Here is a 25,917-nt window from a genome sequence, read left to right as displayed (position 1 = left end):
GGAACATCTCTAGACGCCTTCGGAAACTCTATTTGGTTTTCACTTTCGTTTCAGTTCGAATATGCATCCACAAATAATATCGATATTGCTGAGTGAGTTTCACCCTACTACAGGGCCTATGGTGAAATATCAAGTAAGACTTCCTTGTTAGTATTTGGATTGAAATACGTACTTAACAATGCTTAAGATAGTATCAAGTGACAAGTGACAAGGATGCTGAAAACTTCAGTATTTGAAAATGTTTGATCATGATCAGGTCCAGCACAATCTCTTGATTTAGCTATATAGCTTGAAAAAGCTATATAGCTTTATTAAGCTATTCAGAATAGCTTGATAAAGCTATTTTATCACACTTTTTTCTTAAATGTGTTATTTTCTCAGCATGCACAAAAAGTCGCACCTTGGTGCAGTGATAATATTCAACCTTGAACTTTTCTGAAAATAATGCATGTAAAAATCACTCATCAAATTACGTCTCCTTAAGAGACTTTGTACTCAAAGTTCTAAAAGTTTTGGGGCTATATAAAGCAATTGATACAGTTACTTCTTCATTGAAATTAAAAAAGAGGCCAATTATGGTCAACAAGATAATTGATTGGTAATAATTCAGTACAATGAGAAGCAATCATACTTATCCACACCTCAACGCACACAAGGTGGTCTACAGTTACTCAAACAATGGAAATTCATCTTTTGCTTAAAAGTATTCAAATGCTGCAATGTTAGAACCATCTTTGAATTAGGTTGTTGTTTTGATAGCCCATAGTACATATATGAATAGTCAATTACTTGCGACTTTTTGTCTATTTCTTACAAAACACATTTTTCTGAAAAACTGCACATAAATAGCTTTATCAAGCTATTTTGAATAGGTTAATAAAGCTATATAGCTTTTTCAAGCTATATAGCTAAATCAAGAGATTGTCCTGGACCTGATGATTATGGATGGTCATGTCAGCTGGTCAGGCATCATCTTAGTCATTAATTGCCTCAAATTTTTTTTTTAATTTTGTACGAAGTTATGATTACAGATGAGCTTATCTCAAAAAAAGACGTATTATGTTATCTCGAAAAAACTTCCAATTATCCCCTATCAAGTCCAGTACAATAAGTACATTTAGCTACGTAGCTAAAATTACCTACCGTAGCTTTATTTACCTACCTCAGATAGCTTTATTTAGCTATTTCAAGGCAACTTTTCACAATTTTGCTTTTTATTTTAAAAAGACAAAAAGTTGCAAGAAAATGTCTACTAATATTTATTCTAGGTATCATTTAAAAAGCAATCAAAAGCAGAGATAGTTTTAACATTGCTGCGTTTGATCACTTTTAAGGAAAATATGTATTCCCATTGTTTGAGTAACTGTATGCACCTTGTGCGCGATGAGGCGTGGATAAGTATGATAACTTCACATTGTGCTCATGTTAACCAAAACTGGTTTTCTTTGTTATTACACTCAAGAAGTAACTATTAGGTCACAAATTACTGTTGTATGTAGCCCCAAAACTTTTAGAACTTTGATTGCAATTGTGCAAAAAAAGACACATCTCCAAGAGTGATTTTTTCATGAATTTTTTCAGATGAGTTCAAAGTTGAAAATTATCACTGCATCAAAGTGCAATTTTCTGCACTTTCTGGGAAAAATTCTTCTTTAAGAAATAAGTTTTAGTAAGTTCATAAAACTACTCCAGGTAGGTAAATAAAGCTATGTAGGTAATTCAAGCTACATAGCTAAATCTAGTGATTGTACCAGACCTGCCTATTACCCAAACTCCGTCACCATAAGCGGAAAACACAACAGGTTACTCTCTCAATTATTTTTTTATTTGTTTCTTGTTTGCTACACTTAGTAATGAACTTAAATTGTTTTCAGAACAATTTTAAATAGTTCAGTAATTGGGCTTATACAATACTACTATAAATAGAACGCATATCACATTCATGTACATTACATCCCATGAACCCTAACTCAGTCACCAGGGCCCTCTACAATATGTCAACGTATTAAGTAGAAATTTTTTTCCAATTTAGTTTTTTCTCCCTACATCTTAAACTTGTAAACATAAAAAAATTAGTTTTAACGATTTAAAATAGTATTAAATTGTATATTAGGAAAAGTAACAACAACACAAAAAATAACCTTAATATAACGTATTTTATATGTAATAACTTCACGCTACGTTATCTTCAATGTGTAGCATATTAGGGCAAATTGAGATGAAAAATAAAATAATTTTAGCCGTATTCAATATGGTATGTCATATTAATCCTTTGGCAAAGACCTTAATTCATAAATATGACTGACATGTAAAATTGAGGATATTAATGCACATGTCGGAGGTGTTGATGGAATAGCACATAAGGGAAAAAGTATGTACTGATTTCACATAAAATATGATAGATACAATATGTCATGTGTAATTGTTATTTATTTTTGACGCATTCTTGAACTTGACTGTTATAGTATCTCGACATTTGATTGTAGATTTTCAGCATGTAAAATATGATGTCACAATCGCATTCGTTTACAAAGAGTGTAAATTTTCCCGAAAGTGACGGAGTTAGGGGGTTTGATATACAAGTTTGCAATGTATCATAATTGTTATTTAGACAATTTACGTTTACCAGTATTTACATTTAGATTTTTGGCCGGGTGGGGGGGGGGGGGGGTTCCAGAAATGTCAGTAAAACTGGGTATTATCAGATAAAATAGGATTGGGGGATGCCTTGAGGCCATCAGTGGGTTGGGAGCGGGTGGTTCCGATTATGTGTTCGACCTGCTTGGTTATGACCCAAGTGTTTTTGTCCCGATTATATATAAACCAAACAGGTGTATACACAGGCGCCTGAGAGTGTGGATTGATAGCTCCCTCCCCCCCCCCCCCCCCCCCCACACACACACACACACACACTTTAAATAACAAAAAATTGTAAAAGCTTATAATTTCTCAAAAATATAAAATTTCCACGTCAGTCACATCCATATGTCGTTCTATGCATGCAGATTGTACTTAAGGAATGTTTTTAAGTTTTGTGTGAGTTATTGGTGTGTAAATCACACAGACTTGTCACGTAGGCATATTTCATGAAGCGTGCTAGCGCTTCATGAAAAATATGCCTACGTGCAAGTCTGTGTGATTTACACACCAATAATTCACACTGAACTTAAAAACATTCCTTATATTTACATTTTACAAGTTTAAAAGCACCGATAATATACTCAATATTTGAATTTCTTGCTGCCCTATATCGTTGAATTTTTATTTACGTCTCTGTAGCCTCATTGTGACGTCACTTTAGCGCGAGTTTCACCATGTATATTTCTACGCATGAGTATACACAAAAATGACTTTCAAATCAATTTCACAGTTGACTTAGTAGAAAAACACAGCAATGTAAATACAGTAAAACTTGTTGAATCCGGATGTTGTGCATTCCGGCATGTTGTTCAGTCCGGCGTAATATTTTAGTCCCTTGAATTTTCTTTATAATTTATGTTTAATAAATGTTGTGCAGTCCGGATCGTGCCTATTCTGTAAACCGGCCGCTATTTAAAGAACTTACTGCTCATAATTAGTACAAATTATCTCCTCTAATCTGGCCACCTATTTTCACCTGTGCCCGCTGGTCATTAGAGAAGTCTCGTGTGGGGTAATCATTGTCCTGTTAATGATCTATCCTGTATCGACAGTTTAGATTTTAACAAACGTGATGAAAAAAATTATTAATGGCTCAAGTAAGGCGAGGAAACTCGCAAAAGAATGAGTGATATTTATGGTTGCGTGTAGCATGTCTGTAGAAAAACTTAGAGACTTATTCATGACCTCCTTTCTACTTTTGTTTTGCGTGCACGACGTGCAATTCGAATTACTTCCCTTGTGTCGCTAGTTTACAACGACCAAAGCGACAGAAGATTTTGGTTCAATATTCATTACATGTATAACATTTGAAATTAACAAATACAGTGTCTAAATATTCAAACATATTAATTTTAAAAGAAAGAAATTAATTAGGAATCTGTCCCTAACAAAATAATATTTACAGCTACGATAAGGTTTTTGAGTGTATTTAAAACATTTAACGATTTTCAAATTTGATAAATGACCAAGAGATATTATATTTCGATACTGAATAAAAAACTTAAACAGAAATGAAAATTCTGATGAACAAACAGAGTTCAAAACAAATGGAAATAGACGATTTTTTCAAGTGAAACGTAAAAAATGACACATTTGATAAAGTATTTATTTACCACTCTTTGTTTATATCTATGTAATTTTTAACTTGCTATAACGGTTCAATTTTCTCCAATCCGGATGTTGCCTAATTCAGCTAAAAATTTTGGAACCACTGGTCGCTGGATTAGACAAGTTTTACTGTATTTTTTCTTACATTTAGAGAATGGCCTTGTATGGTATAATACAAATACACAAGGTAAAAATCAAAATTTGTTAACAAATGCGAGGTTGAACGTTCCCTGCTTTGAGACAGTCACATATTTCCAAGGTAATAACAGTGTTACCTATCATAATTTGTCAGGGAGATGTTCTTTTACTAGTTTCTTTAACCTAAACCCCATCATTAGTGTTTTATATTCTGTAATCAGACAGTTTATAAATTGTATACATAACAAGGGACTTTACTTAGTGTTCCTTACACAAAAAAAAAATAACAGTTTAAGCTTAAGAAATTATGAAATGATAATCTCTCACTAAAACTATTACAGTTCTGCTACACTTACATTTTGCAGGTTCCAAAAGAAATCATATCCAAAGCTCATTTTGACGTAATACATAATTACATCATTCCCAAGCCGGAATTTCAAGGCCGTCTTATCACGGTGTAAGTTTTAGCACCCATAAAGAAATAGGTCAATTATTTAAGTTTTAAATAACTTTTTTTTTTTCTGTAAGGCACTTTAAAATGGTTCAAGTAATCATGATAATTTAACCATGTTTCATTAACTTGAAAAACTTGAAAGATAGTCATGCACTTATATAAATTTTGAGATTTTAGGAAAAGTTTTGCTCACATGTCCTAGAAATTCAGTAATTTATGTGTACTTTTTGGAGAGAGATAAAATCAGAGCTCAACTGGTCCAAGAAAATTTCTAGAAAGGTACTAAAAATTAAGGGACATTTTCTGCAGAATAAAAATTCTGAAGTTTTTATTTATCATTTGTTTCCTGTTGTTTCAGAAATGCTTTGGGATATAAAATTGTGGGCTGTCCTGTGTCCATTGATGACACAAAGTACCAGAGGAATGCTCTGATGTTTAACCTTTGTTTTGTGTTCGATCAAAATGTGGACACCAGCAACCATGAGCCAGTGGTCAAGAAACTGGCCTTGTATCTCACACAGATTGAGGTTTGTAGCTTGTGGTCAATAAAATGAATGACCTTTTCTTAATGCAGGTTGAGGATAGTTGCTAGTGGTCAAGAAATTGGCCTTGTATTTTATGCAAATAAAGATACTACATTTAGTAGCTCTTGGTAAAAGAAAAGTCATAGTCATTGTATGGTAAATTTTAGTTGTACTGGTCAGAGAACAGAAGAGCTTATGCACTGGTAAGGTGTCTGTCCTCAGTTTTTGGTCTGATTAGACTTTTTACACGAGTATATGAAGATACATTTTTCTTAAGTACACATCAATAGAGCTACGAAATTTTAAAACCTTTCAAAATTCTACTCATCCTACAGTTTTGGCTTGATTTCAATGAAACTTAGTACAAAATAAGTAAACACCAAGGTACATAATTCTGTAGATATAAAAAAAGGTTTCTTAAATTTAGTTTCAATTTTCCTCTTCCACTATAAGTACAAACCAGTAAAGCTACTGTCTCATCAGAGTTTTCTGGTTTTGTATCGTTTCCTTACTTTTTCAGTTGGAGAGTGGGTTTTTGTCAAAAGAGAAAAGCCAGGAACAAATTCCAGTCTTCATGGAGAAGGTTCTGCATCTCCTGAATAAGTATGGCTTCTGTCGAATTCCAGTGGGTAAGTCACTAAACAGTCAATAGTGTAAGTCTATTGGTAACCTCCATCATTAGGCAGAGTCCTTTTTTTTGGCATAAATTGCATTAGGGAAGAGAGGCTTTTGTTAAGGAGGGTGTAAATTTTGTAGATCAATTAGTTTCATTTACAGGTCATAATTATGGAATGAAAAATGCCGGAAAGTTTTATGAAGGACAAGGTCACAAGAACAAGTCTAAGTTCACATGGGCTTGGTGGTACAGGGATCGACATTAACGGTTGTCCGATTGCCCGGGACAAGTAAATCTTCATTTCGGGCAAGTGAAACTGTCAACGTACTTGTCCGATCGGGCAAGTGAATTTTTCTCATAGAAATGTACATATTTAGTCAGTTTACATTAATTTATGAATAAAACAATAATAAATTAAATACTTGATTTCCGCCAGATACCTGCATGACTGTCATTGATTTACATTAGGAAATCCTGGTAGCGTTTCTAGAATATACCGTTACGGACCATTTAAAAATCGGGTTCATTATTCTGTTTTCTTTCGTGATAAATACGCTCTACTTATAACAAATTTGTTAACTTCTAATTAGGAAATTCATTCACAGAATATAAGTAACACGATGTATCCCAATCCAGATATGTATGTTTCATAGCAATTGTCTTCCTTTACTGTTGCTTGTTATCTCTGAAAATCACGATTCACAAAAGGATTCTACGGAAATTAATTTTTAAAAATATGAAGTTTATTAAAAGAAAACGGAGGGATAATGCTGCATGGCAGTGTGTTAACATATTAAATTGACAAGGACAGTGATACACATGTACAAACGAAGCATCGAAATTACTTTTTTATGTAGCTCAACTTGCCAAGTTGACAGTAGTGTATTTGGTCACATTTTTTCTTCTCAGTTTATAGTAATAAATAATATTTTTCTTCCCTAATTTTGGGCAACCAAGTTTTGCATTCGGACAAGTCCAAGTCTGAGATCACTTGCCCAAAGGACAAGTGAATCTAAAAGTTAATGTCTATCCCTGTGGTATAAAAAGAAACAACAGAGATTGAAAAAACTATTTGATAAGTAGCTTATTTTGCAGACCATTGCACATGTCTGAAGAATCATAAATGTAGTATTTTCCTTGGAAGGTTATTATATTTATATGAGTGTGTCTACTGTTTTCTGATTCAGGAGAGTCCATTACTGTCCACTTGAAGGTTACTGTGAATATTGCTGAGCCTCCTCCTGTACTGGACCATGATGTCCCCATCCTGATCAGAGATAAGGGGAGACCACAACATGCATGGGATCTCACCACACAGCAGGTAACTTAGCAATGGGATTGCACCTTACAGAAGGTAACTGAAGAATGGGATCACACCTTACAGAAGGTGACTGAAGAATGGGATCTTACCACACAGCAGGTAACTTAACAATGGGATCTAACCACACAGCAGGTAACTGAAGAATGGGATTTCACCTCACAGAAGGTAACTCAGCAATGGGATCTCACCACACAGCAAATAATTGAAGAATAGGATCTCACCACACATGGTTATCTCAGCAATGGGATCTCACCACACGGCAGGTAACTGAAAAATGGGATCTCTCCTCACAGCAGGTAACTGAAAAATGGGATCTCAACTCACAGCAGGTAACTCAGCAATGAGATCTCACCACACAGCAGGTAACTGAAAAATGGGATCTCACCTCACAGCAGGTAACTGAAAACTGGGATCTCACCACACAGCAGGTAACTGAAGAATGGGATCTCACCTCACAGCAGGTAACTGAAAAATGGGATCTCACCTCACAGCAGGTAACTGAAGAATGGAATCTCACCACACAGCAGGTTACTAAAGAATGGGATCTCAACTCGCATCAGGTAACTGAAGAATGGGATCTCACCACACAGAAGGTAACTGAAAAATGGGATCTCACCACACAGCAGGTAACTGAAAAATGGGATCTCACCTCACAGCAGGTAACTGAAGAATGGAATCTCACCACACAGCTGGTAACTGAAAAATGGGATCTCACCTCACAGCAGGTAACTGAAGAATGGGATCTCAACTCGCATCAAGTAACTGAAGAATGGGATCTCACCACACAGAAGGTAACTGAAAAATGGGATCTCACCAAACAGCAGGTAACTAAAGAATGGGATCTCAACTAGGATCAGGTAAGTGAAGAATGGGATCTCACCACACAGCAGGTAACTGAAAAATGGGATCTCAACTCACATCAGGTAACTCAGCAATGAGATCTCACCACACAGCAGGTAAATAAAGTATGGGATCTCAATTCACAGCAGATAACTGAAGAATGGGATCTCAACTCACAGAAGGTCACTTAAGAATGGGATTTCAACACACAGAAGGTAACGGAAGAATGGGATCTCAACTCACAGAAGGTAACTCTGCAATTAAATATTACCCACATTTACTCTGCAATGAGATCTTACCCTGCATCAGGTAAGTCAGCAATGAGATCTCACCCTGCATCAGGTAACTCAGAAATAGGATCTCAATGTACAGCAGGTATCTCAGCAATGGGATCTCACCACACAGCTGGTAACTTAGCAATAGTATCTCACCACACAGCAGGTATCTCAGCAATGGGATCTAACTACACAGCGGGTATCTCAGCAATGGGATCTAACTACACAGCAGTTATGTCAGCAATGGGATCTCACCACACAGCAGGTATCTCAGCAATGGGATCTCATTACACAGCCAGTAACTTAGCACACAGATCTCACTACACAGCTGGTAACTTAGCAGTGGGATCTCACCACACAGCTAGTAACTTAGCAATGGGAACTCGACACACAGCTGGTAACTTAGCAATGGGATCTCACCACATAACAGGTATCTCAGCAATGTGATCTCACTACACAGCAGGTATATTAGCAATGGGATCTCATTACACACCAGGTATCTCAGCAATGGGATCTCACTTCACAGTGGGTAACTTATCACTGGGATCTCACCACACAAGGTATCTCAGCAATGGGATCTAACTACACAGCAGGTATCTCAGCAATGGGATCTAACTACACAGCAGTTATGTCAGCAATGGGATCTTACCACACAGCAGGTATCTCAGCAATGGGATCTCACTACACAGCCGGTAACTTAGCACTGGGATTTCACTACACAGCTGGTAACTTAGCAATGGGATCTCACCACACAGCTAGTAAATTAGCAATGGGAACTTTACACAAAGCTGGTAACTTAGCAATTGGATCTAACCACCCAGCAGGTATCTCAGCAATGGGATCTCATTTTACAGCAGGTATCTCAGCAATGGGATCTCATTACACACCAGGTACTCAGCAATGGGATCTCACTACACAGCGGGTAACTTAGCACTGGAATCTCACCACACAGCAGGTATCTCAGCAATGTGATCTCACTTCACAGCAGGTATCTCAGCAATGGGATCTCATTACACACCAGGTATCTCAACAATGGGATCTCACTACACAGCTGGTAACTCAGCAATGGGATCTCACCACACAGCTGGTAACTTAGCAAAGGGATCTCACCACACAGCAGGTATCTCAGCAATTGGATCTCACCACACAACAGTTATCTCAGCAATGGGATCTCACCACACAGCAGGTATCTCAGCACAAAACATCCTGAAGGGTCACTGGTAGGAGAGAGATTTTTTTCATTTATGAAAACAATTATATGTTTTATTTGAATGATGTCCATTCTACTTGTAAAGCTGGTAAATTTAAAGCAAGTCCACAATTCTTCTGTAAGGTGAATTACAAAACAACTCAAATGGAATGAGATATGGCATTAATACACTCCTGCAAACATCATTTGAAAAAAATTAAATGCCAGTATATTATTTGGGTATATACATTTGGTATTTTGAGGTTGATTCATTAAAATTTAATACAGTTGTGGACTTTACAAGGTTTCTTTGAGTAACAGTAATAAAAAATATAAATTTCCTGTAGGGACAATTTTAAAAGCAAGAAACCTTAGATTATACTCCATAATAGGTAGCTATTGACCAGAGATGGGTCTTACCTTGCACCAAGGGAATTTGGATAAGGTTAAGGTCACAGGGTACAAACATATAAAATCATTATTCTAGCCACAACTTTGAAATGGAATAACAGAGGCTAATGCTTGAGACACATTTGCTTGTGAGATGGGTGTGCCCTGACCCTAACCCAGGATATTTTGAACAAGTTCCAGAAGCGTAAAATTCCTGCCTTTGCTGTAACTTTGAAGTGGAGAGAAATAGGATATTTTACTTTGCCGGATGGTTGCTGTGAGCAGCAAACTTTGAATGACCCTGCAACAAGGTCATTTGGACAAGGTCAAGATACTGGGTTGGAGGTCAAAATTCTTGCCTTTTCCCCAACTTTGAAGTGGTAGAAACAGTAGAAAAATGTCTTTACTTTTCACTTTATCCTGGTTTTTTGAGTCAGGTTTAATAAAATACAAGGATTTTAGTCAAACAAAATCAGAAAACAAATATAATCAGGAGTAAGATAATGTCTCAAACTTTGTCATCTGGTCACATGTTTTTGGTTCACAGGTTCTGCCCTACATTGATGGATTTCATCCAACTTGTCGGATAGCAGTTGAAGCGGATGTGGAAATCAATCTAGTGAAGTCTTGTCTACAAAATCTCCTGTGAGTATTATAACCAGTAATCACTCGGCATTAGAGTCCTACATTTCCTTGCTTTCTGTTAATTGTCAATTAATAATTGTGTAAAATTTCTTTTTCTTTCTTGTACATTTCAGATATTACAATATAATTAAGATAATACCAGTTTTTCAGGTGAGGTGACTTTGTAGATAGTATTTACATTTAATGATTTTGTGAATACCAAATACTTATTCTTTTCATGACTTTTGCTTCTACATTAAACATTGTTCCAATTATCATTAAAAAAAATAGATCAAACAATATCTTAGAAATCACGGACTTTCTGTTTATTGATGACTTGATGTTTCATTGTTCTTTAACATGTGTATCTTGACATTTGACATTATTTTAGTTGATGAGTCGGTTTTTCATTACGCTACTTTTACACCATGACTATAGACATTAATCTGGTTGATCTCTGGGTATTTCAGTATTCTAACATGTATACCATGACGTCGGACATTAATTTGGTTGATCTCTGGGTATTTCAGTATTCTAACATGTACACCGTGACGTCGGACATTAATTTGGTTGATCTCTGGGTATTTCAGTATTCTAACATGTATAGCGTGACGTCGGACATTAATCTGGTTGATCTCTGGGTATTTCAGTATTCTAACGTACACCGTGACGTCGGACATTAATTTGGTTGATCTCTGGGTATTTGAGTATTCTAACATGTATACCATGACGTCGGACATTAATTTGGTTGATCTCTGGGTATTTCAGTATTCTAACATGTATACCTTGACGTCGGACATTAATTTGGTTGATCTCTGGGTATTTCAGTATTCTAACGTACACCGTGACATCGGACATTAATTTGGTTGATCTCTGGGTATTTCAGTATTCTAACATGTATACCATGACGTCGGACATTAATTTGGTTGATCTCTGGGTATTTCAGTATTCTAACATGTATAGAGTGACATCAGACATTAATTTGGTTGATCTCTGGGTATTTCAGTATTCTAACATGTACACCGTGATGTCGGACATTAATTTGGTTGATCTCTGGGTATTTCAGTATTCTAACATGTATACCGTGACGTCGGACATTAATTTGGTTGATCTCTGGGTATTTCAGTATTCTAACATGTACACCGTGACGTCAGACATTAAAAAGCTGTTTTCTGATGCACATCTTCAAGACCAGTGTATGCATTTTATTGCAATTAAAGGTATGTTTAGATCATTCCATACTAAAAGGATGTCATCTGTTTAACTGTAAGTCCATTAATTGTTTGAGCCTGTAATTCAATCCCAAACTTCTTTCTTTAAGTACATCTATTCAAATTACATTTGTAAAACCTTCATCACCTGAATTATAATTTATACAGTTAAACTCAGTTATAGTTAAGTCCTGGGGACAAGCGAATTTACTTTGCTGTATCCTTAATTTGTTATATCTCTATAAGGAATTTGTTAAAGTATATTTAGTGAATTCGCAAATAGATTTTTTTCCTTCACATATGACTACCAAATGTATTTAGGGAAGTATTCAAAACAAAAGTTGTGCTGGAGTTCAAAAGTTTTCAGATGAATTGAAATAAAAATACTTGCAAAAATACATGAACTGTACAGAAGCCTTGAAAATACTGGAACTTAGGTGAAAATACTGAACATTGCCCATTGTAATATCAGTTCAATATTTTAAAAATTGAGATGTTTGAAAATTTGCTATAAAAGATGTAAATTTTATTATTTTTAACCTGTAGGAGACACAAAATCAGTTTGCTATATCCATAAATTCGCTATATCCGAGTTTGTTATATCCTTAGAATTTTTTACAAGGAATAGTTAAGAATTTCACCAGGGATTAAAAAAAAAAAACTTGGCTACATCCGTAAAGAACGAGGGCGCTTTTGATTGGCATTTGGCGGGAATCTGAGCGCACTTGAAAAGTGAAAATTTCATTGATCTGTCACATGAAATTTTAGCATTCTTTTGATGTATCGGGTTCCTGTGAAATAGGAAAGGGACATATTTTCCGGATATTGTATTTTCATTTGCTAAAAAAGAACTTGAAAATTGGCTAGATGAGTCCTTTGGTACAAAATGTTACATTTTTAAACACGTTTTTCTAAAAAATTGCTATCTCTGGGTCATCTCTCCATGATTTTGAAACATTATTTGGGTGCATTTTAATTCAAAGAAATTAACAAACATTTGTAAAAACTGGAGAGGAGACCCAGAGACGATAAAAAATTAACTTTTTCCAAAAAAAAAAAATTTATATTTATATATACATCATACCTATATGTGATATAGAGCCATAACTCCAATATATACAAAGCTGAACACAGCTGTACTCTATTCAGTGATCTGTGTATGAATAATATAAATATAACTGTACTATATTACACACTTATTCTCACAGATCTAAAATATACTTATTACTCTGAATATTTACAAAGTCATAAAATAATCACACAAACTGAACTTTCATACTTTATATTAGAATATTATTATTTGGGAATTTAGCAGATAAACAATTATATAGAAATAATGAAATCAGTAAAAGTAAACTTACATTCTGTCCTGTCTTGGTCATTGTCATAAATCAGTCAACATACACAAATAAATATGAAGAAACCAATATGTCTGCTCAGACCAAGATCTCAAACAAAAGTAATTAACTAAGTAAAAACCAAAAGAGAGGGAAACTAACCAACCAATCAAATCCAAGTTGGCCTGGGCACTACACAAGATATAAATAGAAAAGGGGGTTTAAATGACCACTGTGATGTCATACATCTATAAATAACTCAATAAACACAGATTGATGCAAATAAAGCCATGTGGATTTATTCAATAAATGAAATGCTGTAAAGAAATAAATATGATAATTTAACTGAATTAATTTAATCCTGAAATATAATAATTAATATATGAAATAAATCACCCTATCACAATACTAAACAAGTTTTACAGATGTTGTTGGCAGGCACTCCACTATTGTGACATAAGATAGCCTTGTCTTGTTTTGTAAGCTTCCTTAATATTAAGAATATTGTCTTATTATCCTTACCATACTGTGCACTTTTATGAAAACTTCACCAAATAAGTTAGATTCATAAATGCTGCTATAATTACAGGTCACACGTTACCCCTGCTGCGGGACATTCTGACCCTGTACACCAGTATGACACATGGTGTAACTGTCCGTGATCTCTGCTGTCGATATAATCCACATGGACTCAAAATTGATGAAAAGTAAGTATGCTATACCAAGTTTCTCTACTACAAGTGATCTAGTACTAACATGATCTTGAATTAACTATATGAAAAGTTAATTCAGTTTGATGTGTTAAAAACTCATTTTCCTAGATTTTAAGCAAGTACATGTAGTATTCCCTCACCTCAACCAAAGCTAAAAGAGCTTTACTGATCAAAGTTTAGCAACAGTATTGCCATTTGCAGTAAATTTTACCCTTTCCATATACTGGTAGATAGAAATTTGTACGAAAATTTCAAAAATTACCATAAGAATGTGGAGGCTGCAATTTGTCTTATTAATACTGAAAGCCATTTTCATTCTGAAAACTACTAAAACACTGAAAGCCATAGCTATGTTTAGTATGTTTAAACACTGGCCTCCAAGGATGAGATGTGGCTAGCATAGCAGTCCAAATTTTCAAGGAAATTGCTTTTTATAATCTTCTTTTCAATGACAAGAAAGATACAGTTTGCCAGATAAATGATTTTAAATGAGATTACGGTAAGTTAAGATCGTATGGTTAGGAAATGGTCAATAATTTTGCATAGCTATATATCAGAACTCTTTGAAAAAAAATGCATAAAAATGAATCATCCTCTGTGCTTTTGGATATCTTGCAAAAAAGTTGTGAGCATTTGTAGTTATTAATTTCTTTTTTCAACCTCAACTATGGAGGAAGTTGATCCAGTTTGGAGTGGTGAAAAATCTAATACGTGTGCTGAGGAAATTCCCCATTCTAGTCCCCACCAATGCCGAACCTGACCCCCGACTGAGGTCTCTGTATCCTATGTTTGATGGACTTCACTGTTATGATGAAATATGCTGTAAAGTTGGTAAGCACCATTGCTCTCTGAACTGTGATACGGTTGTGATACAGTTGTCTCTCTCTGTTACTGAGCTTGAAGTAGCTATATATAGGGATGATACAAAGTTACATTGATACGTGTGTGTTGCAGGCATAAGTCAAGCAGATCTGGAGGAGAGGATAGAGAATGATCCTCATGTGACAGTGTGTGTAAAGTGAGGAGTGTCTCTAATCCTGTCTGGATAAAGTGGTAAGTCTCCATATCTAGACTCGGTAAAATGATAAGTATTCTTAAGTAAGTCACTTCATCTGTGACTCAGTAAAATCAGGAGTCTTCTTTTGAAATCAGTGGTAAAAAATTTACTTCTCTTTTTATTATTTGGATGAAGAAAATAAAGTTAATAACAAGAGATCCATGAGCCTCGATAGTCACCTGAGTATCATGAGTTTCTCAGACTTTTTTGTCCAAACTGGAACTTGAACTCTGGTTTCATGTGACAAAAATACACAATGTATACAGTTTGGTGAGGACAGGGACATGAACAATTGGACGATTGGTATAGATGGCTAAGTGTTTATTTTACAAATCATGCACATGGTTTGTCTGGTGGATATCAATGAGTATAGAAGATTTTTTTTGTTTAAAACTGTAATGTATTTTCAATATTTGACTTACCAAGCCCCACCCTGGGGTTTGCATGCTAGATTTAGGGATCATGATTGAGTGAATGTTTAGTGTATTCCAGATAGTCAATATAAACTGACAAGCACCTTGTTACTGAAAGCTCAGATGAGATTTTCTGATCAAAATTTGTCAGTTGTCTGTCATCATCATCTTTTTAGCTCTTCTGAACCAAAGGTTCAGAGCTAATGCTATGGCCATTTGTGTGGTGTGCGTAAACTTTTTAGAATAAGGGCCATAACTCAAGAACCCCTTGGCCAGTTATTGTCAAATTTGTCACAGGGTATCCTTGGCCCAAGGGCTCCCGTTTATACTAAAACTAGGATTGTGACCCTTAAATAAGGGGAGATAATTAGGAAAATAGAAACAAAAGTACTGGTTGCTAAAATATCTTCTTCTCAAGAACCACTGGGCAGATTATCACCAAACTTACACAAAAGGATGAGGATATGTTGTAGATTAAAATTAAAAAGGGATTTACCCTGGGGCAAAGGGCATGGTCTCAAGGTCACTTCAAAGTTGACCAAAAATTACATTTTATTAAAATATTGATATTTTGCTTACTGTAATGACTAGGATTATCAAATCTTGACAGTTGATGCATCTAAGGACATCATATCATGTTGACTCAAAAGTAGGTCACGGTGACCTACTTTTTAAATTTTGCGGCCATTCTTTTTCAAAATGATTTAGAGGCTTATTTTGAACAATTTAAGGCCTATGATCATCAAACCTTGTCAGTTGATGTATCTTGGGTCCTCCGAGTACGTCGACTAAAAAATAGGTCACCTTGACCTACTCTTTGAATTTTATGGCTAATCTTTTTCAAAACAATTAAGGTCATTAATTCAAAAACTGAGAGGTTAAGAATCATTAAATCTTGTAAGATGATGCATCTTGGGGCCATAAAACATATTTATTAAAAGTAGGTCACAGTAACCTACTTTTTGAATTTTGCAGACATTCGATTTCAAAGCGTTTTAGAGACGTTTTGGACAATTTAAGGCCTATGATCCTTAAACTTTGTAAGTTGATGCATCTTGGGTCCTTAAAAAACGTCAATGAAAAAGTAGGTCACCGTGATCTACTTTTCAATTTATATGACTATAAATAAATATTTCAGGTAGTAATTGGCTTAGAATCATCAAATTTGTCAGTTGATGCATCTTGGGTCTTCGTAGTAGGTCGACTGAAAAGTAGGTCACCATGACCTACTTTTGAAAATTTATGGCTTTAATTAAATATTTCGGGTACTAATTGGCTTAGAATCATCAAACTTTGTCAGTTGATGCATCTTGGGTCCTCGGAGTACAACAACTGAAAAGTAGGTCACCGTGACCTATTTTTGAAAATTTATGGCTTTAATTAAAAATTTCAGGCACTAATTGGCTTAGAATCATCAAACTTTGTCAGTTGATGCATCTTGGGTCCGCAGAGTTAGTTGACTGAAAAGGAGGTCACTGTGAACTATTTTTGAAATTTTATGGCTTTATTTAAATACATCAGGTACTTATTGGCTTAGAATCATCAAACTTTGTCAGTTGATGCATCTTGAGTCCTCAAAGTATGTCATTTGAAAAGTAGGTCACTGTGACCTACTTTTAAAATTTTATGGTTTTAATTTTAAAAATATTTTAGGTATTAATTGGCTTAGAATCATCAAAGTTAGTTGATGCATCTTTGGTCCTCAGAGAATGACAAGTGATAAGTAGGTCACCATGACCAACTCTAAGGTACTAATTGGCTTAGAATCATCTTGGGTTCTCAAGAGTGTTTCTTCTAAAATGTAGGTCATGATGACCTACCTTTGGAATTCCAAGGCTTTATCTAAATATACATGATACCTAAAGGCTTCAAATAGAAGTGATAGGTTGTACAGTTTATCAGAAGAGCGATTCAAGGCCCTTGGGCATGTTGTTACAATTTCATCTTTTTCTCCAGAACCACTTGGCCAATTTCAACCAAACTTGGCACAGAGTATCCTTGGGTGAAGGGCATTTAGGTTTGTTCAAATGAAGGGCCACACCCTCTTCCAAGGGGAAATAATTAAGAGAAAGTGAAATTGGGTAGAGTCATTTTTTTCTTCTCGAGATCCACTGGGCCAGAAAAGATGTAACTTAAATGAAAGCTTCCTGAAATAGTGTAGATTCCAGTTTGTTTAATCATGACCTCCCAGGGATAGGGTGGGGACACACGGCAATCAAAGTTTTACTTCAAAAAAATATGTAGAAATCTTTGAATATCTTCTTCTCAGGAACAGCAAAGCCATGATTGGTCATATTCAGATGGAAGCATCCTCAGGTAATGTAGATTCAAGTTTGTTCAAATCATGACCCTGGGGGTAGATTGGGGCCACAACAGGCAATCAAATTTTTATGTATGAATTTATAGAAAATTTTTTTTCAAAATCTTATTTTCAGGAACAGCAAGACCATGATTAGTTGTATTAATACAGAAGCATCCTCAGGTAGTGTAGATTCAAGTTTGTTCAAACCATGACCCCAGGGGTAGGGTGGGACCACAATAGATCAGGCATTTACATAAAAATATATAGGAAAAATTCTTTCAAAGTCTAAAGATATGATAAGTCAAAGAAATATGGAAGCATCCTTAATTAGTGTAGATTCAAGTTTGCTCAAGTCCTCCCCCACCCTTTGGGAGACAGTTAAATATTTTAACTTTTCAATTTCCTAGCCAGTGTGCTCAGGTGAGTGATGTGGTCATGGGCCTCTTGTTAATTTTCATGAAGGACATCATTTTATTTACTGAGACTGACTTGCTGAATTCTGTCTTCCAGATCTGCATGAACAATGCTACAAAACAAACCAAATGAATTAAAATCCAGAAACACTTGCTCCATTCAACAGCTACAGGCAATGCAGATACCGTATTAGACTGTACTTAAAGAAGAATATAAAGTAGAATCCAATATGGCAGTCAGCAACAGACTGTGAAAATAAGACAGCTATTTATTGAAATAGATTGGGAGACATGAATTGAACTCAAAGACTAAGTAATGGACAGTGTGATGCTCTGAATGCTTCAGGTGTTCAGATTCTCACTTGATGAATGCTTCAGGTGTCCAGGTTCTTACTTGATGAATGCTTCAGGTGTTCAGGTTTTCATTTGATGAATGCTTCAGGTGTTCAGGTTCTCACTTGATGAATGCTTCAGGTGTTCAGGTTCTCATTTGATGAATGCTTCAGGTGTTCAGGTTCTTACTTGATGAATGCTTCAGGTGTTCAGGTTCTCACTTGATGAATGCTTCAGGTGTTCAGGTTCTCACTTGATAAATACTTCAGGTGTTCAGGTTCTCACTTGAGGAATGCTTCATGTGTTCAGGTTCTTACTTGATGAATGCAGGATTATAAATAAAAATACTTACTGTATTAACATTTATTAAATTTGTTAATAATAAAGTGTTCAGCATTTTTATGCTTGCGTTGTTTTTGTTTCCTTAACATCTCTACTTGGATGAATTTAGTTATGATTTTCTTAGTATGGTGTCTTCCACCTATTCTCATGAATATAACCTATTCCCACATGCAAATAACAATAGATGAATTAATAGTTCATTTGTTTTTAAAGCAATTATGCTAATTACATCCCACCTTAAATTTACCAGTACTTTGAACAGTTAAATGCACTTTAAGACAAAAAATACATTTAAAAAAAATTAAGAACAATATGATTTAAGTTTATTGATTTTCTTATAATAAAAAGATTAAAGGTTTTTTTTTCACTTAATTTGCTTAAAATTAAGAATATGTCTGTTTTAATCTAATCATTTTAGTCTGATTTTGAAAAAGTTATTTTTTACATCAAACTGAAAGAATAAGGTAGGAAATATTAAGATAATCTGAACCCTACATAAATGAGAGCTTATGCATTGTATTTTTTAACATAAAAAAATAATGTTACATTTATTAATTACATTTACTAGTATTTGTTTCTTTTTCTTTCAATTATTAATAAAAAATCAGATTTACATTTAAAAAAAATATATAGCCAATTTACCTACCTTCCATCCCAGCAGGAGTTAATTTGTTGTTTAACGTCCCTCTCGAGAATTTTTCATTCATATGGAGACGTACACCACCACTTGCAATTGCCGGTGGAGAGCTGCAAATTTATACCTATACTTGGCAATCAGGGCCATTGAGCAGTGAGGGATCTTTGTGCCAACACCTACTGCGACACGGGGCCTCGGTTTATATGATCTTAACAGGAGTTAAATGCTGTTTATACAATAACTACATGTACTTGATTTTTTAGAAGTGGGAATAGGTGGAATTAACCCTTAGTATAACTGTAAAATTAAATATTTTACCTTTGTATAAGGAGGGTCAATGTTGTTCTTTTTACCTTTCTATAGAAAAAAAATCTGTCTAGAATTTTCTAGGATTTAAAAGCATAATACCCCAATATTTTACTTTTGAGTCACATAATTGACTACCTATTTTTCATCTGTCATCCACATTTTTTAACATTTTAAACTTCTTTTCTGTAACAGCTGTACCATTTACTATCACAGGTGCTTGGGTACGGGATCCCCCCCCCCCCTTCGTGTTCCGTACCCCAAAAGTTCTTTCTTAAAGGTTTGATACAAAGTATCGCTTCACGCATTGTTTTGAAAAATAAATATTTCATGCGTAAAAGATAATAATCACGCAAATAGTTACAAATGTAAATGTAAGTTATTAGGTATCATTTTAAAATATCTATCGGGTATAAACGTGGTAACTCGGCTTTATATTTAATCCATTCCCGAAAAGTATAATGTAGCTTTCAAACAAAAGAGTAATGTCAAAAGTGGAATGTAAATGCTAGTAACATATCCTGAAGGATTCTCATTACTGACGTAAAAAAGCGTCAGACGACTTTAGAATACCCTGTATATGTTTATTCACCAATCAAGAGCACTCAGGGGGCATATACAATTACATATAAATAATATTAAAGTATATTGTAATATGAAAGAATATAAATCATATCTATCTTGAAGGTACAAATGAAAGATGTACAATACCACGAGTAGGATACCATGAGCCAGGTGGATTACAATCGATGCTGTCCCTTGATTGGTTAGAACAATTTGCGCTAAATCGTGGATTTTTGAGCCGTTGCCGTTAACCACGGAAATAAATATTGACGTCACAATGATCGATGCATTGCATCGACGGCGTATACAAAATACGACGTCACAATGAACTTCTACACTGGATGCGTAGCTAAATACGTAGTCTTGTCCCATGATCCCTTGCACTTCGTTATTGTAACGAAGTGCAAGGGATCATGGGACAAGACTACTAAATACGACGTCACAATGGGCTCAGATTCAGGGCAGATTCGCCGCATTGTAGACTAGTCCACCTGGCCGTAGTGTCGCGGAGTATACGAGGCATAACAGGGACAGGGAACCAGGCTAACAGAGGGGTATCTACATTGTATATGGGATGTTTACGCCTTGCTCTATGTATTTTTTTTCAAAACCCCAGTTCCATAACCCCCCCCCCACTTAAGTGTCTACATAACTTTATATGGGCTGGTATTATCTTGCAGTCATTTCACGTCTGCCATACGATAGACTAAAGTAGAGGATGATTTGAAAAAGGTTGAGTTCGAATCTTGGCTTATAGTCTGTTCTACGGTACCAACATCATCGCTTGTATAATATTACTTATCACTTCTATTAAAAGATGACCTTCTCTCTCTCCCCCCCCCCCCCGGTAGAAAAAACGGACTCCTGGTAAAATAGTATTGAAATATAATACATACATCTTTCATGGCCGTAGGAACCGGGGGGGGGGGGGGGGCACGGGGGGCCGTGCCCCCCCCCCCCCCCCCAGTAATTTTGCCGATATATAGATTACTAGTACTATAGAAAACATAGCTACTATATGCTTGTGCCCCCTCAATAAAAACGTGATGACTTTTTTTTTTGCTTGTCAAGGAATTTTGGTTGATAGTGCCCTCTTAACTGAAAATGTATGGTTGTGCCCCCCCCCCCCCCCAACTGAAATTGCTTCCTACGGGCCTGTCTTTCCATTACGTACTTTACTGCACTTTTTTGAAAACTGAAAATCCAAAGGCCGGGGTCCAGACCCTCTGGATAGCACTTGTGTGTATGATTTCCTGTAAAACAGGATATCTTGATATCCTCATTTATCCACGAATTCGGCTTTTATTTATTTGTTTCTTTATTTAATTCTTCTTATTATTTTTTGGGCTTGTCAAAAAAATCCGAGTTGGACATTTTTATTTTTTTTATTGGGTATGGACCCCACCCCCTGAAAAAAAAAATCCTGGATCCGCGCATGCCAAAATTTCCTTAGACTTCGAAAATGGTGTCATATTTTATGTATTAAATCTTGTTAAAGGTTCTGGATATCATGAAACTTTAAATGTTTAATAATATAGTCTGAGAAAAAAAGTCAAAATTTTATTTAAAACATGATGTGGTGAAAACGCTCATGTGGGACGGAATTTTGGTAGTCTCTGTCAGACACTGGGCATTAGAGGTGAAACTTGCGTGATTATTTTGAAGTTTTCGTAACATCCCACCCCCTTACCCCACAAGAGAAAATGACAAAAACAGTGGAAGTAAAAGTGAAGGTCAATGATAAGAGTGACTGGGAAGATAGAATAACCCAGATTTTCTCGGCCCGAAGACCGCCCCTTTTACCTTCAAATTATCATTGTGAGTGAATTTAATATAAAGTACAGTTCGTTGTATTCTCCTAAAAAAGGAGCTCAAGTAATTGAATGGTAGTCACGCTAACAACAAATATTTCTTAAGAAAAGCCTCTTTTTTCTAGTTTGTTGAGATAGTCGTTTCATTTGCTAATTAAAAATTAAAGTTGTTAAAGTAATTTTTGTAAAAATTTTAGATGATTGATTTTTTTTATTTAAAATACAACAAAAACTGATATAAGTTGTCAAAACTTTAAAACGAAAGTACATTCTATAAAGGTAATGATCAGCTGAAAGTGTAGCCTCCCTTTGGTCGTCGATGTACATAGTATGTCGAACGAAACAGTATTAAGTGAGCAATTAGTGAGTCGTTATCTTTTATTATAACGTTTATTTCTTTTTTATTTTTTTTTTCTTCTTTTAAGACCCTTAATTTTGAAATACAGTCTTTGAAGAGCATTAGAATATGGTAAAAAGAATCTATGGCTGATGAAGGCAGCACTCCACAGAAATGGACTCATATCAACATTGAGTGAGTTTATACTCTATAACTGAGTATCCCTCCCCCCTCTCTCTTTGTGTGTATGTGGAGAACGAGGATGAACTACATCTTTTGATAAGGAGAAAGCGTTTATTATCTACCTGTCAGTTTGACCTGAGAAAACTGCGCAATACGGTATATTTTAAAGGCACAGTATTTAACCTTAGAGATATCAAGTCTTTTTAAAAGGTGCTATGGGAAAGTATAATTTATCTATAAAGTATTAAAGTAGCTTAAGTAGAATAGCGGTATAGAGAAGACAAAAGTAACACTGAATAAATTTAGAGATCAAAATTTGAGTCTAAAATTGACCGAACTCTCGCTGTGTTGCGGAACGTCATACGTTTGTTAATATTTTGTTCTTCTCTACAACATGGATTTTACAAATTAATTAAACAATCACGTCCAAGATTTTATTCACTATAACAAAGAGAAAAGTTGGGGTAAAGGGCACAAATTTTGCCGCATCTTCATAGAATCACGTTCCTTAGTGCATGTGATGTATAATGTAGTTTGGATTACTGTTCATATATATACAATATACGTATTACGATACAAACAGTGGAGGTGCTGTAAATCGATACGGACGTGAAATTATATTGTATTAAACTTTGGAATAGCATTGTAGGTGTGCATTAATTCCCTGGTTTTATGGATAAATTAAATCAGCTGTGAAAAAAAAATGTAATCTTTAAAAAAATATAATTCTATGCAGATTTTTGATCCTTTGAAGTTGTCAGCATTGGTCGCTTGAAGTCTTTCATCAAAACAGCCAATTGAGTTCTTTTAAGTGTTCTAAGGTTTCTACTGTCATGACCGATTGTTTAAATCCCGTAATTGCTTGAACGATTTACTCCGTTTAGCGAATACTTTTAAAAATCAGTGTCTCATTTAGGCTCAACTCCTGGAATTGGAGAAAATGCATTGGTTTTGTGTGCCGTCATGGTCATTAAAATATGCCATAATGGGGGGGGGGGGAGGGAGGGAGGAGATAAGTAGCTTAAGCATAAAATTCAATAAATCCGACCCATCCATACCTGATCATATTTTGAAGCAGAAAAGGCATATTTTAGAGGGTAACCTCCTATACCTTTATCTGAGGTCATTAAGTACTATAGATAAGAATATCTGGGGGCCGAAAATCTGCATAAATAGCTATATAGCTCACCAAAGGATGACTGCACTTATGGACATAAATAGCCATATAGCTCACCGAAGGATGACTGCACTTAAGGACAGGCGAAAATCTGCATAAATAGCCATATAGCTCACCAAAGGATGACTGCACTTAAGGACATATAGCCATATAGCTCACCAAAGGATGACTGCACTTAAGGACAGGCGAAAATCTGCATAAATAGCCATATAGCTCACCAAAGGATGACTGCACTTAAGGACATATAGCCATATAGCTCACCAAAGGATGACTGCACTTAAGGACAGGCAAAAATCTACATAAATAGCTATATAGCTCACCAAAGGATGACTGCACTTAAGGACATATAGCCATATAGCTCACCAAAGGATGACTGCAGTTAAGGACAGGCGAAAATCTACATAAATAGCCATATAGCTCACCAAAAGATGACTGCACTTAAGGACAGGCGAAAATCTGCATTTTTAAAAATAGCTATATAGCTCACCAAAGGATGACTGCTCTTAAGGACATAAATAGCCATATAGCTCACCAAAGGACAGGCGAAAATCTGCTTAAATAGCCATATAGCTCACCAAAGGATGACTGCACTTAAGGATGCGCGAAATTTGCAATAAAATAAATGTTCAAAACGAGCATTAATTGTACTTTTAATTGCAGGAATGGTCAACATCCAAGCTGCAACATTATGCAATTACTAGCTGCAGATTGCTGATCTGAAAACAAAATTGGGGTGGACGACCAGAGAGCTACATTGCTACCTATTGGAAAGAGTGTATATTTATTGTGCACAAAATAATGCGCTCTCTCGAATTATTTCTTCGTATATTTAAGCTGCCATCTCAAATTATTGCTAACCGTGTGTTCTAACATATATTTTGTTTATTATTTCCACAACAAAAATATATGTGCAATCTTGCACGAAGAGCGTTCGACCGTATTGTCTTGTCATCCAAAATGGCAGTACAAAGCGAAAGTTTCGATGGTCTCGATTTCATAATTTTGTTGTGGAAGAAGTAAAAGAATATTCAGTAACAAAACATAGAATTATTTTATTGTATAATAGCCTAAAATCATTTTAACATTTAAATTGTTAACAGATTCTTTAAACATAAGTAAAATTAGGTTATGTTAAAAAAAAGCAACATAAGCGACTAAAAAGACCCTAATCCGAAATGCATTGCTGTATTTTGTATATTATGTACAAGTATAAGCTTTTCAATGCCTTGTTTTTTAGCTTATATGTTTGTTGAAATCCTTGATTAATGTGTTATTTATGCGAACTACAAACCTTAATCGTGAAATCATCTCAATTTTTTTCATTGAAATGTTTTATTTATTTATGTTTTTTATTGAATAATGATAGAGTAATGCTTAAAATAATTACAGAAAACACAGTTTATTAGAATCATTCACTTAATGTGTGAAGTGTAAGGGGATTTCTTTTGAGAAGGACCTGTATACTGGTATTTTGGTCTTCTCAAAAACAGTGGAGTGTGTCAAGGGGAAGTACTTATATCCCCACCTCTTCCTCACTGCAGCAATGACAATTTGCATCCGTAACACTTATTTCTGATGCTTACTTATTCACACATTTTTTCCCGAGGTTCAAGGACCCTCTCTTTAAGTACATATCATATTAATTTTGCATTGTTCTGTTAGTATATGCATTTATTCGTTGATTAATGTATGCTTAATTAAGGTAGTCAGTCCCAGGGGAAAAAAAACTGAACATGAATAATTATGCAGGACTTTATCTGTGACGAAAACATTTGTGATTTACATGTGTTAAGGAGGGATGTCAAATTTTTTTTGAAAAAAATATCTCTAATTGTGATTAAAAATGAATGCAATTTGTAGATTCTATTGGACAAAAAAAGGACTAGTGGCGTCATAAAGACAACCAAGGGGTCAAGGGAATGCATGTTACATAAATGCATAGTATGTAGGGTAGAGGTATTGGTTTTGTAATGTTAGTAATTCAATACAACTTCACATAAAAGAAGAAATAGGGAGATAAAAGAAATACGAACATTAAAGGGAAATACAATCTCACGGGTGCGCTGTAATGCATGTAATGCACCATCGGTTTACTGGACTGCACAATATAAAATTATCAAGAGCTTGTGATTATTGCACACAAACGGACGTGTAAAATAATA

At 35.2% G+C, this 25,917-nt stretch overlaps 1 protein-coding gene across 1 annotated transcript; it reads left to right on the top strand.

Annotated features, from left to right (window-relative positions):
• The first annotated feature begins 54 nt into the window (after positions 1-54).
• Positions 55-18,800, top strand: LOC133175394 (GATOR1 complex protein NPRL2-like). The gene is made up of 12 exons (XM_061310499.1): positions 55-133; positions 4,752-4,843; positions 5,199-5,367; positions 5,885-5,993; positions 7,168-7,301; positions 10,543-10,640; positions 10,754-10,790; positions 11,746-11,839; positions 13,757-13,874; positions 14,554-14,711; positions 14,835-14,933; positions 18,163-18,800. The coding sequence occupies exons 1-11, from the start codon at positions 62-64 to the stop codon at positions 14,900-14,902; spliced, it is 1,149 nt and encodes a 382-aa protein (XP_061166483.1). The 5' UTR covers positions 55-61; the 3' UTR covers positions 14,903-14,933; positions 18,163-18,800.
• The last annotated feature ends 7,117 nt before the right edge of the window (positions 18,801-25,917 follow it).

The sequence above is a fragment of the Saccostrea echinata genome, unplaced genomic scaffold (assembly GCF_033153115.1).
Source record: "Saccostrea echinata isolate AGI-Se365-2 ecotype Australia unplaced genomic scaffold, CSIRO_AGI_Sech_v1 ptg000062l, whole genome shotgun sequence".
NCBI lineage: Eukaryota > Metazoa > Mollusca > Bivalvia > Ostreida > Ostreidae > Saccostrea > Saccostrea echinata.
Note: the sequence above shows the minus strand (reverse complement) of the source record. Positions and strands in the feature narration are given on the sequence as shown.